Source organism: Camellia sinensis, chromosome 5 (genome assembly GCF_055761805.1).
Source record: "Camellia sinensis isolate YWXY chromosome 5, ASM5576180v1, whole genome shotgun sequence".
Taxonomy (NCBI): Eukaryota; Viridiplantae; Streptophyta; class Magnoliopsida; order Ericales; family Theaceae; genus Camellia; species Camellia sinensis.
Genome location: NC_138965.1, coordinates 97,625,142 through 97,641,656, shown reverse-complemented (window position 1 = coordinate 97,641,656; position 16,515 = coordinate 97,625,142). Strand labels below are relative to the sequence as shown.

The 16,515-nt window shown below is 40.7% G+C and overlaps 1 protein-coding gene across 1 annotated transcript; it reads right to left on the bottom strand.

Annotated features, from left to right (window-relative positions):
• Positions 1-7,014: 7,014 nt before the first annotated feature.
• Positions 7,015-8,509, bottom strand: LOC145791554 (uncharacterized). Its single transcript, XM_082871915.1, has 3 exons — positions 8,144-8,509; positions 7,837-8,055; positions 7,015-7,731 (listed from the first exon to the last, which is right to left on the bottom strand). The coding sequence occupies exons 1-3, from the start codon at positions 8,507-8,509 to the stop codon at positions 7,015-7,017; spliced, it is 1,302 nt and encodes a 433-aa protein (XP_082728041.1).
• Between the last annotated feature and the right edge of the window lie 8,006 nt (positions 8,510-16,515).

Below are 16,515 nucleotides of genomic sequence, written 5' to 3'. Positions count from 1 at the left end.
GTAATCACAGATTACTGGCCGGTTACAGTGCTAAACCCATAAGGGCGGGTTTGGGTTGTGACACAAAAGGTTTCTTGCATGCATTGGTTCTATAAGTTGAGTCAAATATCAACACATCACCAAACTTTGCATAGTCGGCCTGCGATTTCGAATCTGCCCAAAACAGATTTTGTAACTTGTTATCGTTACGCACATCATACTTGTAAAAAAATTGTGCATCAACATCAAGTTTTGCACATAGGTAAACCAACGCACCTTACGCATCACCATCCTCAACTTCTGCTCTACGTTCGGCTTGAATATGGTTGTGCAGATCCGTACAGATGAAACCAACATTCTCATAAGACCCGGATTGATTTACCATATAGTCCATGATTTCGCTAGTCTTCACACCAACGTTGCGCATGGCCATTGCTTGAGCTTTGTCAGCGCTGGTTAAACTGCGATGTGACCTCAGATACATCACACAGTGTTATTCCGCCAATTCATGGTTGTGGTCTACGACGAAATGAGTCACAACGTACTTTCCCCCTTCACCAGCATCTGTATCGTACCGTATGCGAAATTGGGCTTTGCAACCTACTCATGTTAGTGCCTTGGGAGCTTTACTCTTCTCAGCAACACGGTCCAAGTATTTTGGTAATCTCTGACCTTCCCTTGAACACAACCACAGCCTACTAACAACCTTTCCCTCTTTATTTGTGTTAAATCCGGATTTTCGTATACTAAATCCTTTAGCTTTAGCATACGCATTGTAGAAAGCTTCTCCATCTTCGACCGAATCAAATTTCTGTTCCTGAATAGCACGTTCAACATCACCAACCATGTCATTGGGATGAGCATCGTCAACCATTTCTTTTTTCACATCGGCTCTGCCATCTTCAACATTCATGTTGGTTGCTTCTTCATTGCTCAGACTAGCTTCGCAACCATGATAAGGTTCCGCCCGACTTTCATTCATCAAACGAATGTCATCTACTTCATTTGGAATGTCATAATCATCACATGCCCTTTTAACTTCCGCTGGGGCCATACTGCACATGACATTAGTACAAACAATTACTTGATGACTGAAAAATGTAACACAAACACAAACATGACATTTTCACACGGTTTAGTTGTTTGTGCAAACACAAACACTCGCTTGAGAGAGAGAAAGGTTAGTTGCCTGTAACAACCCTCACGCTATCCTAACCATACTCATATGCATTCGTGTGATTCTATCTTGTAAACTTGCATTTCGAGTCTTGTCCTTGTTCGTTTAAGTGTTACAGTAAGTTTTGTACCTTGCTTGGTTTGGGTTTAGCCGAACTCATTTTCAGTCTAGAATTACCTTGGAACCACTTTGTTTGACCTCCACCTTCGCCCTGACATATTGGCCGAGATGTCATTATCTAGGCCGAGGTGTTCATCACCAAGGCCGAGGTGTGAAACATCTAGGCCGAGATGTTACCTTTGCACCTAAGTGATCTTGACCCGGAGAGGTATGACCTAGACCGAGGTGTGGCACATCTAGGCCAAGGTGTGGCATAGCTTAGTCAAGTGTTGTCCTTCCTAGCCGAGGTCATTATCCCCTACTTGCTGATGTCTTGTTCTTAGCCGAGATCATTACACGCTAGAGTACCCATGCCGTCTTGCTTGTTGAACACACTTTGTCATAGTTTTGTCTTGTCACTCAGCCATCTTTCTGTGTAGCACCAACCAGCCACTACCACGTGCCTCTATAGAGGGTTAAGTCAGCCAGTAGACTTAGAAATGTATCATTTTGCTATATGTCTTTGTTTGTGAGGAGAGAGAAGCTCTAGAAGAAGAAGAAGAAGTTTAGAGTGAGAGAGTGGGTTTTCGAGCTTGATTCCTAGAGATCAAACCATTAGATTCGCGTATTGAGGTTAGATTCTTGATTTACTCTTGTCATTCTTATTGATCATCTAGCTGCATTGCATGATCGAACCCGTTTTGCATGACATGCATCGATTTAAAGTTGGTTTTAGAAAGAGAAAATGGTGTTCGTGTGTTCTTGAAAGAAAGGTCTTATTTGATCTGAAAGTTTGCATTAAGTTTCATGTTTTTGTGTTTGTTCTCACTAGATCCTTGAATATGGGTACCCAGGTCCATGTTTTTGAACTCATAGCATGAAATCTCAGATTTTGTAATAGCAAATCACGATCTTTGCATTCATCTTCCTCACGTTCATGTTCTTCATGTTCATCATGATTCTTCAAGAAAGGGAAACCCAGATTTTTCCCGACTTCATTCCTTTGAATGTGGCCATCGAGGCCACACCTCGGCCAGGGGATGTGGAACCTCGGCCTGGACCTGGTAGTTGCCAGCATGTTTCCCCGAGATAAAGAACTGTATTTGTTTTGATTCGACTTAGTCTTGAGGAATGCTGAAATCATCTACATGCTTGTGAAACTTGTTTAAAAGTGCATTCAACAGACTTTGCCATGTGTTTGTAGGGTTTGGACTTGCCTTGACCCCGACGTTTGAAGAACTAAGTGAGTGGTATTTTTAATAAAGTTATGTTAATGCTTTGATAAAGTCTTGTTTTGCTTCGTTTTGGAAAGTATTTGTAAGCATGAATGGTTATTCCTAACCGAAAAATATATATATATCTTGCTTTGATGACATTCTTGGAAGTCCGTACGTGCTAAGGGACTATAACCACTTGTAGCACAAAGTTTGGAAGTCCGTACGTGCTAAGGGACTATAAGCATTTGTAGCACAAAGTTTGGAAGTCCGTACGTGCTAAGGGACTATAAGCATTTGTAGCACAAAGTTTGGAAGTCCGTACGTGCTAGGGGACTCTAAGCACTAGTAACACAAGTCCTTAGTGTCCGGGGACTATAATGCAACGACACCATTGAATTGAGATATCTCCATTGTCTTGCCTTGTCTTGTCTTGTTTGCCACTGACTGTTTACCGAGTGGGTTTTGTTTTGCCGAGATGTCATCACTTGTATTATAATGATGTTAGTAAGCATCCTTTGAAACTTGACAGATTTGCTAGATGGACTTGGTTCATCCTTTGACTTGCACTAACTGTGTTATGTATTGTTTGATAAAGATCTTGAATACCAGTCATGCAAACCCCTTTATTTCTTATACCATTCACTGAGTATCCAAGCTCACCCTCTCTATATATATATGTAGGTGATGAGCAGGAAGGCGGTAACGCCTAGGTGTGACTCGCAAGCTTGTTTTGGATTTTTGTTATGTCGGCCTAACTTGTATTCATGTCGGCAGTCTTGAAAACTATGCTTCTCGGCTTATAATGTTTGTAATTTACACATGTCGGCTGAAGAAGCCTTTTGATCAAGATGTAAAATGTATTTTGTACTTTATTGTATCTGTATCCAAGTTGTAATATTATGTAAAGTTGTATGCCATTCCGTGTAACTTACGCACTGCTCTTATGGACCACTTGTATTTTAAGATTTTTTTTGCTTCCCCACTTGTGAGCCCCATATATAATTATACTCTGTTTGTGTGTGAATTTTGAAAGTTGGCCTTCGGTAATCTTGGATTACTGGCCATCACGGCACTAAACTACTAGGGGCGATTTGGGGTCGCGACATTGCCAATTGAGGGGTTTCCGTTTGAGCGAAGCGTAGAGCGGTTGAAGTTAGGATGGGGGTTTAGTTGAGGGAAAATAGCTGAAGTGAAGAGGCCAGAGAGAGAGAGAAAGGGAGACAGAGAGAGGGAGACGACTCCATACCTCATATCTAGTTGGAGAGAACTGCTTCACTTTAGCAATGGAACCAACATAGCCTTGTAGTTCCGTTAATGTTGGAAATCGCTCGTTATAATGTTCCCTACAGAGCTTCGTCAATGGAACCAACCCAGCAAGGGCTTCTCGCTGTTAATGGAAATCAAGGATTACACTGACTCAACCTTACACAGAGAGGAGAACAGAGAGAGATAGAGACGAAATACAGAGAGTGAGTGGGATGCAATCATGCAAATACAAGCATTAACCGGTTGCCCCGGTTTCAACTTTTCACGATTAAACAATTCAATGGTCTTGATAAATTATTGTAATCTAACGGCTAACAATTGGGTTGCATATGGTGTGCAACCTTAAAGGGGTTGCACACTTAAACAACTCTCAGTGAATAAATTGAGAAAAGAAGAGAGAATGAAAGATTGAGAATAATTATAAGATGGGTTTCCAAAGCACTATAATTTGTATTTTTTCAATGTCAAGTATTTTTTTATCATTTTGAATAATAATAATAATAATAATAATAATAATAATAATAATAATAAAATTCATTAAGTTGGGATGTTTCAACCAATCTTTTGGGGTGCAAATAGAACCACCCTGCTTAATACATAAAAACAAGGGTAAATTATACACACCTTCCTTGAGATTTGAAAAAAATGCAGTTAGTTCTGACCATCTTTTATCAATAATTCATTAATCATATAGAAGAAAAATTATGTTGTCATTTTTTTTTATTAAAATGTATATTTATTTTTATTTATTTCAGTATTTATCCATCTTATGTATTAATTTTAGTCGCTCTAGCCTTATTTAAAAGAGAAAGTTGTATAATTATATCAAACGTATGAACCTAATTGTGGTTTTTTTTTTTTTTTTTTTACCTTGAGAAAAGCTAGTGTAATTTACCTTAAAAATAGTTTTACACTGAAATTGTGTTTAGATTTTGAAGTTGAGAACGAATTTATGAATAGGAAAAAAGAAAAAAGATAGAAAAAAAAGAGTATATCTTTCACTTCTCATTTTCCTTTCCTTTTCTTTTTCTTTACAAATTTAAAAATCTAAAACAAAACTTCTTTCACCATGTGGAGTTGAATATATGTAAGAACTTCCTCATCAGCACATGGACCCAAGGTTTTAAAAAGTATCTACAACTGTTACGTAATACCGTTACGTAATGGTTGTGGTAGTTATCACTATCCGTTATGGCCGCTATAACGGTGTGACAAAAATTCACATGTGTAACGGCCGTTTTGGTGTTACGTAACGGCCGTAACAGTCCATTAGACACCATTACACCCTTTTACAATATTCTGAATAACTTTTTTTTTCCAAAAAAGGAAAAAAAAAAAAAAAAGCTTGCAAAAAAAAAACAAATATTTAAGTGATCCAAACCCAAAGAAAAAATCTTATATGAATTTTTTTTCTTTATATATTTTTTTAATTTATGGCATAATTTTTATTTTATAATCCTTTCATTTAATAATTGTGAATATTTTTTATTCATTTAGTTGAAGTATTGGTAAAAAAATAATTTGTAACAATTAAAATCAATTATTTTAAAAATCATTAACTATTGAAGTAAAATGTTAAAAGCTCCTTTTATAGTGATTTGAAAATATGAAATATATTGGATCATACTTAAAAATTAACAAAAATTGATCAAAATTTATTTTAAACCCCAATAAATGTGATCTGGAAAAAAAAATATGCGTATCAGTAAGTTTTCGTCAAATTGTGCAAAAAATTAAAAAAAAAATCACGGTTCCGATTGCCGCAACCATTACACTATGGCCTTTACACCCCGCAACCGCTACCGCGTCACCGCAACCGTTACAACGACCGCAACCGCTTTTCAAAACCTTGCATGGACCACTTAGATTATATTTGGATATTAAATTTACAGTGAAATTTGTAAAGTACAAAGAAAATCAAAGGAAAGTTAAATGTTTTTCTTTTTTTTCTCCCCAAATTCTTCCATAAATCCAAGATCCAAATAAGCCTAGCCCAAGCCTCAACAAATTCACAATATGGGATTTCACAACTACTATCCCATTTTCATTCCAGGAAAAAAAAAACTTCAAAATTGAAATTTTGTTTTCATCATTTCCATTTACATCTAAAAACAGCACAAAAATATAATGAACAAGCAATCTCTAATAAAAGTTTAGTGGATTTATCATAGTTACACAGTTTGTCAAAGCCTGAACAGCTTGACTTGCTACAATAATAACAATTAGCAAAGAGAATCAAATCTCAAAGAGAGAATGGCATGAGAGGGAAAAAAAAACAAGGAATGATCTTCTCAATTTTCTAGAGATTTTCAAAATTAACTTTCTTGAGAAAATAAAATATATCCAAAGATAGGTATATCATTCCCACTTTCAATTCAACGCATTCAACACAAACAAAATAACTAAAAGCAGTTACTGTGTGGACCAGTTTTTGCAATAGAGTTAGATAGAACTTCGTGGACAAACCCTGGTGCACTGATGGGTGAAGGCCTACACAAGGAACAAATAGTTAGGCTGCTCGACTAGGGGTTGGTTGGAAACCCTTCTGACGGTCGAGTCAGTACCGGAGTTTGGTAGAGACAAGATAGAGAAGACCAGTGTGTTTCCAGAGTGAAGAGATCGCGCACTCTTAAGGAGAGTAAGGTTACCATTTATAAGGATCGTATGACTTGTTCATCAAGCTCTCGTGTTCGCCGCCTCTTCTTCAGCCGTGATGGCCTTCCATCCCTCCCTCGAGTAGGGTTACCTTTTAGCACTCATATGTCGTGGAGTGGGAGCCTTGGAGCCCAAGTTATGGACTAATCGAGTAATGACACTCCTCTAAACGAACCTTTTCATGTCAGCTTCCTTTATGCTTGCTAAGGGTTTAATCTCCACCCATTTAGTGAAATAGTCAGTGGCAGCAACGAAGAACCTTTTGTTAGCAGTACCCCTTGCTAGAGGTCCAACAATGTCCAGACCCCATTGTGCAAATGGCCATGGACTGGCGATGGGAGTTAGGTTCTTAGCTGGTTGATGAATGAGTGGGGCAAACCTTTGGCACTTATCGCATTTTTGGACATACTGTTGGGCGTCTTTCTGCATACGCGGCCACCAGTACCTATGAGTGAGGGCTCGGTGTGCCAAGGACCGAACTCTAGTGTGACTACCACAGATCCCCTTGTGGATTTCATAAAGAAAGTTCTCTACAAGATTGGGGTGAACACAAAGAAGATATGGACCAAGGTAAGACTTTTTGCAGAGCTTGCCCGAAGGTGAGACCCAAAATCGCGTAGCTCAGTGCCTTCTTTTATGTGCTTCTTTCTTGTCATCTGGAAGAGCACCATTTTTTAAGAAGGCAAGAAGAGGGTCCATCCAGCTCGGACCGAGGTCAGTACAGAGGACTGAGCTTGGTGGATCGACAGTTGGTTGAGAAACAAATTTGACCCATATCTTACGACCATTTCTGGAGTCCACCGAAAAGCCAAGATAGGCTAAGGCATCGACGTGGCTATTTCCATCATGACCAATTTTCACAACCCTGATAGCTTGAAATTTATGGATCAGGTGCTTGGCTTGTTCTGCATAGGATGTCATCCGGTCATCGCGAGTTTCGTATACTCCAGTCAATTGGTTCACCACAAGTTGGGAGTCGCTATAAACAAGCAACTCCTTTGCATTAAAGTGTTCAGTGTTGTGTAGACTAGCTAGCAGAACCTCGTACTCTGCTTCATTGTTGGAAACCTTCCATCCCAGTTTGATGACTTGCTCCCAAACAAACCCCTTTGGTGAAATAAGGACCATTCCCGCTCCAGAACCCTTTTGGTTGGAGGATCCATCAATGAACAGCAGCCAAACATCTCCAATGAAAAGTTTCCATGCCTCGACGGGGGTTTGATGAGTGTTGTGGATTCCAGTTGCTAAGGTCGAGCTCCATTCGGAGAGGTCGGTCAATCTTGGAGTGAATTCAACTACGAAGTCTGCTAACACTTGAGCTTTGATTACAATCCGTGGCTGGAATTTAATGTCAAACTCCCCCAATTCTACTGCCTATTTCACTGTCTGGCCTGAGAAGTCAGCTTAGTTGAACACAGACTTTAGAGGGTACTCTGTGAGGACATTGATAGCGTGTCCTTGGAAGTAGTGAGCAAGCTCCTTAGAGGCAATCAGGAGGGCGTATGCCAGCTTCTCTAGTGGCAGGTATTTGGTTTCGGCATCCAAAAGGGTTTTGCTAACGTAGTATACTGGCTTTTGTTCCTTTCCTTCCTCTCTAATCAAGACTGCACTCACAGCGTGATCGGAGACAGCCAAGTAAAGAAAAGGGCTCTTCGTTGGGGACTAGAGTAGACAAAAGATGAGGGGAAGAAAGATACTTCTTCAACTCTATTAGTGCTTCGGAGCGCTGGTCACTCCATTCGAAGCTTGCCTTCTTCCTTATGAGTTGGAAGAACGGTCTCATTCGATCGAAAGACCGACTAATGAATCGATTCAATGTTGCGGCCATACCAGCGAGCTTTTGGAGTTCCCTAGCCTTCATAGGTGCCTCAATGTCTTGGAGGGCTTTGATCTGGTCGGGGTTGACTTCGATTTCTTGCCTAGTCACCATATATCCCAAGAACTTCCCTGAACCTACCCCGAATGCACATTTCGAGGCGTTCAAGCGAAGCTTGTGGGTCTTCAGGATTTGGAACACTTCCTCCAAGTCTCCCAGGTGATGTTCGGCTAATTTACTTTTGACCACCATGTCATCTATATAGGCCTCCATAGTCTTTCCTAGTTGGTCCTTGAACATTTTAGTAACCATCCATTGATAGGTCACACTGGCGTTCTTCAGGCCAAAGGGCATCACTTTGTAGCAATAGGTGTCCCCTTGGGCTAATGAATGTTGTCTTCTCCTGGGCAGGGCCAAATAGGGGGATTTGATGATAGCCACTGTAGGTATCTAGGAAGGTCATCCGTTCATGTCTGGCAGTTGCATTTACCAGTTGGTCTATTTGCGGGAAAGGAAAGCTATCCTTAGGACAAGCTTTGTTGCTGGTAAAGTCGGTGCACACCCTCTATTTTCTGTTCTTTTTTTTCACCACGACAGTGTTAGATAACCATTTCGGATATTGTACCTCTCGTTTGACCCCTGCCGCCAGAAGCTTGTTTACCTCTTGGGTGACCGCTTTCGTGTGTTATGTGGATGATCGTCTGCACTTTTAGACTACGGGCCGAGCTGCTGGTTGGACATTGAGTTGGTAACATACAAAGGTTGGGTCCAACCCAGGAGTCTCATAAGCAGACCAGGCAAATACTTTTATATTCTTGCGGAGGAGAGTTAGCAACTGCTCCTTCTCTCTGGCAAGAAGTGAAGTGCCGAGCAGAAAAAACTTGTCTGGATCTCCTCCGTTTACCAAGATCGTTTTGAGGTCCTCCACCATCTTCTCCATTGGTACTCTACCAACGTCTTCCAGTACAAGCTGATCAGGCAATTCAACCATCTGGACTTCCTTGCATGCTTGTTTAGACTTTATGGCGACGATGAAGCAGTGCTTTGCCACTACTTGGTCACCCTTGATCTCCTCTACCCCATTCTTTGTTGGGAAACGGACTACCTGGTGGTAAGTGGATGGCACTGCCTCCATTGCATAAATCCAAGGTCGACCGAGTATTGCATTATAAGGAGATGAAGTGTTGATCACCAAGAAGTCGACAGGGACCACTTTGGACTTTGTTGTGACAGACAAGGTGATCTGGCCGAGCAGCCACTATGTCTGTCCATTGAAGCTGACTAGAGGGGAAATTGCGAGGACTAAGTGTTGCTCATCAAGACCTAGCTTTTTGAAAAGGTCATAATACATAATGTCAGCAGCGCTCCCTTGATCAATTAGGACCCGTTTCACATCAAATTTGTTCGCCACACCGACGGTGACGATCAGGGCATCAGTGTGAGGATGTTGGATCCCTTCTAGATCTTTCTCAGAGAACACAATGTCAAACTGAGAGGGCTTTGCTTCCGTTCTGGACTTCTTGAGCAATGGTCCTACATACATGACTTGTTGCATGTATGTGGCTCTTACAAATCTCGCCACGAAGGGCATTTTCTCTTTGGAGGTTGATCATCCAATGGATAACGTTGATCACTAGCCTTGGGGCTTGGTCCTCTGGTGCAGGGGCTGGGGGTTGCTCCTGTTTTGCCCTTGTCTTCTCCACATCAATCAATTGGTGGAGGTGGCCGACAATGACCAAGTCTTCGAGATGCCTCTTAAGGTCTCTGCAGTTCTGCATCTTATGCTCTTTCTCACGATGGTAGGTGCACCGCCACTCCTAATTGCACCAAGCAAGGTCCCCCATCATCTTAGAAGGCCAAACAAAGTAGGGTTCTCCCTTGATTTTTTCCAAGAGCCTGTAGATTGGCTCCATGAACACAGTGGTTATGGCTTCATAGGATCTACTCTTTTCTTCTTCGGTTTCCATGGTCGGTTGCTTATTTTGGCCATACCTTCTTCTTTGGTCCTCCCTTCTAGGCTGCTCAGCCTTATGTTGCCAGGAGGTCTTAACTCCCTCATCTGCAACTGACACTTGTACAGAGGCTGTGTCATCTTCCACATGGGCTCGCTCCTCTATTCGGGCCCTCAGCTCTTTTAAGTCAGAGGTAGGTCGTTTCGTCAACGACTGCCTGAGCTTATGTAAAGGGGAAAGGCCTTATTTGAAGTATAGAACTACTAACGACTCACTACAAACATCTTCTTCCAAATTTCCATATGCCTCCCAATATCGCTGAGCGTATTCGTGCAAAGACTTCTTTTTATCCTTCCGAGTATTGAACAAGGTGTCCAATCCCTTCGAGATTCAGATATTAGAGACAAACCGTGCGAGGATGGCCTCGGAGAGCTGAGCCCAATCATAGATTGATTGAGGAGGAAGCTTGTCATACCACCGGAGGCCATGCTTACCAAGGCTAAAAGCAAAAACCTTGCACATGAACTCATCGTTTTGATTCCAAAGTGACATCATTTGGCAGTAGTGGTTGATGTGAGTCAGGGGGTCTAACTTCCCATCATAGAGGATGAATTTTGGTAGACTATACATATGAGGAGCTTCCACCGCTTCAATCTCAGGCAAAGGGGGGAAGAGACTAGTCGTTCCAGAGCATGACGCTCTATCTGATGAACGGACCGATCTAGGTGCTCCTTCTCCCTTTCTAATCGCCACTTTGCTACTTTGTTCAACCGTCGGTCATCCTCTCGATTGTCATTCAACCATGTCCTGAAGTTACACGATCGCTCGTGACGACGGCGTGGAGGAGGAGAGATTGCTGAATAATGACTGACGGACTTTTGTCTCTTGCGAGAGTCTTCTCAAGAATTCTCTGTTCTACTGCTGGCTCCCTCACTATGTACTGGAATCGGCTGGCTACGCTCACCACGAGCAAGACCGTAGTTGGACCGTTCCCAGCGTGGGAGTGGCGAAGGAGTGTGCCTCCGTTGCTAGGACGGTCCTCCTCCGAACTTCCTTGGCTCACCCTGAGGTATCATCTGCTTCCTCAGTTGAGCACGTAGCTCCTCGATCTCCAGACTCTTCGAGTCGATGACACAATCACGATGGTCCTTCTCAATAAACAACCATTGAGATGATTGATAGGCGGCGGCATGACGTCACTCCACCGTGTCGAGGGTCGGACTGTCGTGGTCCATCAGGTCGTCATTCCCGGTAGGGAAGGCCAGACCCTTGTCTTTGGTTCTCTTCGTTCCTGGAGTCTTCTCTCCAATCCCTGGTTACGAGGTTCCTTCAATACCCATTGTCTGAGTTCATCACAAAGCAATCAGAGAACGGTTCCCACAGTTAGCGCCAAATGTGCGGACCAATTTTTGCAATAAAGTTAGATAGAACTTTGTGGACAAACCCTGGTGCACCGATGGGTGAGGGCCTGCACAAGGAACAAATAGTTAGGCTGCCCGACTGGGGGTTCGTCGGAAACCCCTCCAACGATCAAGTTAGTACCGAAGTTTGGTAGAGACAAGATAGAGAAGACTAGCGTGTTTCTAGAGTCAAGAGATCGCGCACTCTCAAGGAGAGTAAGGTTACCTTTTATAAGGATCATATGACTTGTTCATCAAGCTCCCGTGTTCGGCGCCTTTTCCTCAGCCGTGATGGTCTTTCATCCCTCCTTCGAGTAGGGTTACCTTTTAGCACTCATATGTTGTGGAGTGGGAGCCTTGGAGCCCAAGTTATGGACTAACCCACTTTAGAGTGGGAAGGAGAGCTAAGGCCAGGCCCATGGTCTTCCACTCTTCGGAATGGGGAGTGGGCCAAGACCCTTAGCTCGGCCCATTATAGAGTAGGAGAGAGGGCCCACTTCGGAGTGGGGACCTTTGTCTAGCCCAACTAGGTTCCATGCAAATAGGCTTGAATAATTGTGCCCCTTCAGTTACTGTCACGAGAGAAAGTGTTGATAAGACATATCAAAAGAGGTTAAAAAAAAGAGCAAAACAATTATTTAAGATGCTAGCCTGAGAGAAGAGAGTTGAGAGCACTATGTACATCCACTCTGATTTGGGCTTCAGCTTTCTCCAAATCAGTTGTGGCCGAATTCAGTTTCTAGGGAAATTTGCAAGACCCTTTTGGACCGGGCTAGGGTCAATTTGATCGATTGGCACAACCTCAACGGTGATTATATCTGCATAAGAGTTTACATGGACGAACACAAAACCGCTGCTAATAAAATACTTGATCACTTCGTTGCCTTCGTGCACTGACAAAATCTCGGGTTTCAACTCTGCAATTGTTGCTACATGTCAGGAAAGAACACCCATCTGTCCAGTTGAAGCCAAAATCATGACCATGTCAACCTGCAAGATCACACATCTAAAAGTAAGATATATGCTGACTACCAATCTCCAAATTCAATGTTGCTGTAAGGTGTTCTTATTCCCAAATAAATTAAAATTGCATATTGAATCATGAAACATAATTTTATTGAAACACAAAATTGCATCCATTATATTATTAAATTGTAATTTGTATGTATGTTCAATCTCGTGGAAATATAGCTACTAGTTTCATAGTTGACATGCTACTCACTTAGTTTCTCAGTTTGGTTGTCTTAACAAAAATGCATACGTACAAAAAGATATACATATATATATATATATATATTAGCAGAAGAGAGAAAATAGTAATCCATTATTTAGCATACTTCATTTGGCTGGTAACAATTATCTAATGTTGTTCTAAAATTATTGTAATATGGACCTTTGGGATGGGCCTATGGGCTGGTTTTTTAGACTGCGCTTCGATTAGCTCATCAGGCCAGCCCATGAGCCCTATTCTTCAGACCAAGCCCAGCCCAAGCCATCCTCGGGCCTAGGGCTGGACCGAGACCAGTCCAGCTTGTGGAATTTTGATGAGGCTTAGAATGAACCAAGCAATTATTATGTTACTTATTTATATGGGATGCAGACCAAACAAAGTTTTTTTTTTAATTTATTTATTATTATTATTATTTTTTTTTTTTTTTTTGATCAGCTAGATCAACTAATATGATTGTTTTTAGATTGCCCGACCCTCTTGCAACAAAATTTAATAGAAATTTCCATTTTATTCATAACAATGAAGTCTTCAATCCATGTCAATTTCAACTCTAAACACACCTCAATTCTAACAGATATAGTTCATAATATCAGTCTTTAAATCTTGATCTATATATCATTTACAGTATTAGAGTTGTCTAGTTCTCGGGGTATTGTCTTCAACAAAAGCTCTTCATTCTATGAGTTTCAGTTTGAGCAAGGAGGAATCAATCTAATACTTACCTATTTCTTTCTTGCTAATTGCAATACAGAAAAATACATTTGGACTCAGTATTTGGACACCTTGTGGAATCAGTTGATATAACTTTCAATGGGAATGCGATTTTGGGTTCCCACGATTCTAGTGTTTCTAACATATTGGAATAAAAAAAGTGATTCTCGATTATCTATTTCAAATAAGAATCACATTCCTAAATTATAAGTAGGAATTGTTTCGCCCACTTCCCCATGTCAGCTCTTAAAGAGTAAAAAATAATAATTGGGCTCGCAATATTTAAAATTTTATCATTTTCCCATTGAGAAATCTTAACAAAACCAAATGCTTGAATAGCACTAACATGAATTTTGATTAGTAAATTCTGATTATTAATTATTAATCTCATTCATGAGATTCTCATGCCCCCCTAGAGGCTTCCTGTCTTCTAGACATACCCTTCAAGGAAATCAAAATGTATCTCATTCCCATGGAAACACCATAACCTTATCAGTTATGGTTTCCCTTTTGGAGTTAAAAGACTAGCCAGTTGGTGATGCCTATAATATACAAAAACAAGACTAATTATAGAAGAGGTCAAAGGTTTTATCTTCGTAAAGCACAAATGGTACTGAATTTATGCACCATAATAAAAAAAATTAAAAAAATCCCTATTTTCCTTCAACTCAACTAACGAATGTCAGGATGATACACTTCTATATGCTACAGAATAAACCTCATGCTATGCAACCCCCCCTCTCTTGGGGGTTTACCTGATAAGATGTCATGTCATATAACTAGTTCCTCTTCTCTCCAAAATAACACAAAAACCATTAGCATCATGTCACGACTCAAACCCGCCCCTATGGGTTTAGCACCGTAACCGGCCAGTAATCCGAGATTACCGAAGGCCTGCTTAACAATAAAATAGTAATACAGAGTACAGGGGCTGGCGAAAGCCAAGACAGTAATTAAAAGATGTCAAATGAGCTGTGATAGTCTGTATGCAAAAAGACTTTTCATATATATACACATTCAGAACAAAAGAGTATATACATACATACATATACAGATATTCAGGTTAGGGACCGGATCCTTACCATAACAGTACAGTACGATGTCATTCAGTCTATACAGTAATTACAAGATAGATACAAAAAGGGAGAAACTAAAACACCCCAAAAGCCCTAGCTTGAATGACTTGGAACCTCGCAGTGAGGCTCGGTGGTTGGCTTGACAAAACTGGAGTTTACCCTGACGCTTCTAGCAACGGTCTGGTGCCTGTACACCTACATATATATAAACAATGAGCTAAAGCCCAGTGAATAACATAATGTGTAAAAAGGTTAAGAATGAATGTCCTTTTAGTATAAGAAAACAATCGATTGATTCAGTATATCAGTCATTCAGTCATAACAGTCATATGTGGTACATCCAATAGCAGAACAGAACAATACAGTAAACAGTAGGCCTTGAAAGACTGAACAGTCAATGATGGCCATCGTAACAGTAAACAGAAGTTCCAAGGTAGGAACTGACAGAGATCTCTATAACAGTAGCAGTAACAGTAACAGTAGTCGCTAAGGATGCCATAATACGTTTAGAATAGAGGACAAACATTCATTCAATCAACAGTAAATATTTCAGAAAACAGTTCAGTTGTTCATTCAGAAAATATTCATTTTCAAACATATCTTTACAACATTGTTACTCACAGAGTTCTGGGCTATAAGCAGCTAGAGCGCGTCTCCGAAGCCAACCCTACACAGTTACGGGATGAACACACACTAAGCTATACAGTTGGGAAAATAATAACTTAATCCCTAATTTGCCTTGGTGTGGTTCTACATCAATATCCTCATTAAGATGTCTAAAACTAGGCCTAAGAATGCCTAGGATGGAATGAGGATGCAAAGATGCACTTTATAAACATTTTCAGAAAACAGAGGTCCCGCTCGAGCATACAGGCAAACAAAATACTCCGCTCGAGTGCGAGTTACCCCGCTCTAGCGGACTGTCAAACATGCCAAAAGTACTGGATGTGTGAAAATCACGCTCGATTGGGCGCTCGATACCCGCTCGAGCATGTGACACAAGTCCTCGCTCGAGCATCCAATACCCCGCTCGAGCGGATTGTAAAATAGTGTAAAGTGCTGGATGCACGAATTTCACGCTCGAGCGCCAGTCACTCCGCTCAAGCGTGAGCCCAAAATCTGGAATTTCCAGATTTGAACCTCAAGCTCAAAAATAAGTTTCAATGTACCAAATTCGATCCTTTTGGGCTAATTTTCTGGAAAACACTTCAAAACTCATAATATAACATGTTTCAAAGATTAATTTGAGAAATCAAAGCCCAAAGGTAGTTCAATTAAATCCAATTTCAAACCAATTTTCATGAACATAACTCAAACATGACATGCATGAGTTTAAACCAATTCAAAGCTTCAATTACTTGCTCAAATGAGCCTCAACTTCCAAAAACAAGATGAAAACATGGACTATAACAATAATATGAACATGCATGTACCAAATTCCATGTAATCAACCTCAAAATGCAACAATGTAGACATGCATGCATGATATATGCTACAATTCAACATTATGAACCAACTCTTAGCTAGAATCTCTAATTTCTCGTGGATCATGCAAGACAACACACAAATACATCAAAGAGAGGTTGAATTCTCTACCTTAGGTCTCCAATTCCAAGCCTAGAAGCTCAATTTTGCAAATCTTCTACCAATTCTCCAAGTCTCTAAGCCAATTTGAGATGAAAACAAGCTCTCTCTTATCTCTCTCTCTCTCTCTCTCTCTAGTTGACTATGATCACAAGAATGGGCTGAAGAAATGTTGTGTTTGCACGTAATAAGGCTCAACATGTATTGCCTAAATGGTCCACTAACATGGCAATATGGTAAATAAGACAACTTGTGTAATTTAACTTATTTTAATCTAATTTAATCATACCAAATCCAAATTCAAGTAATTATACCATAAAATCCTATAAATTCTAATCATCACATAACACTA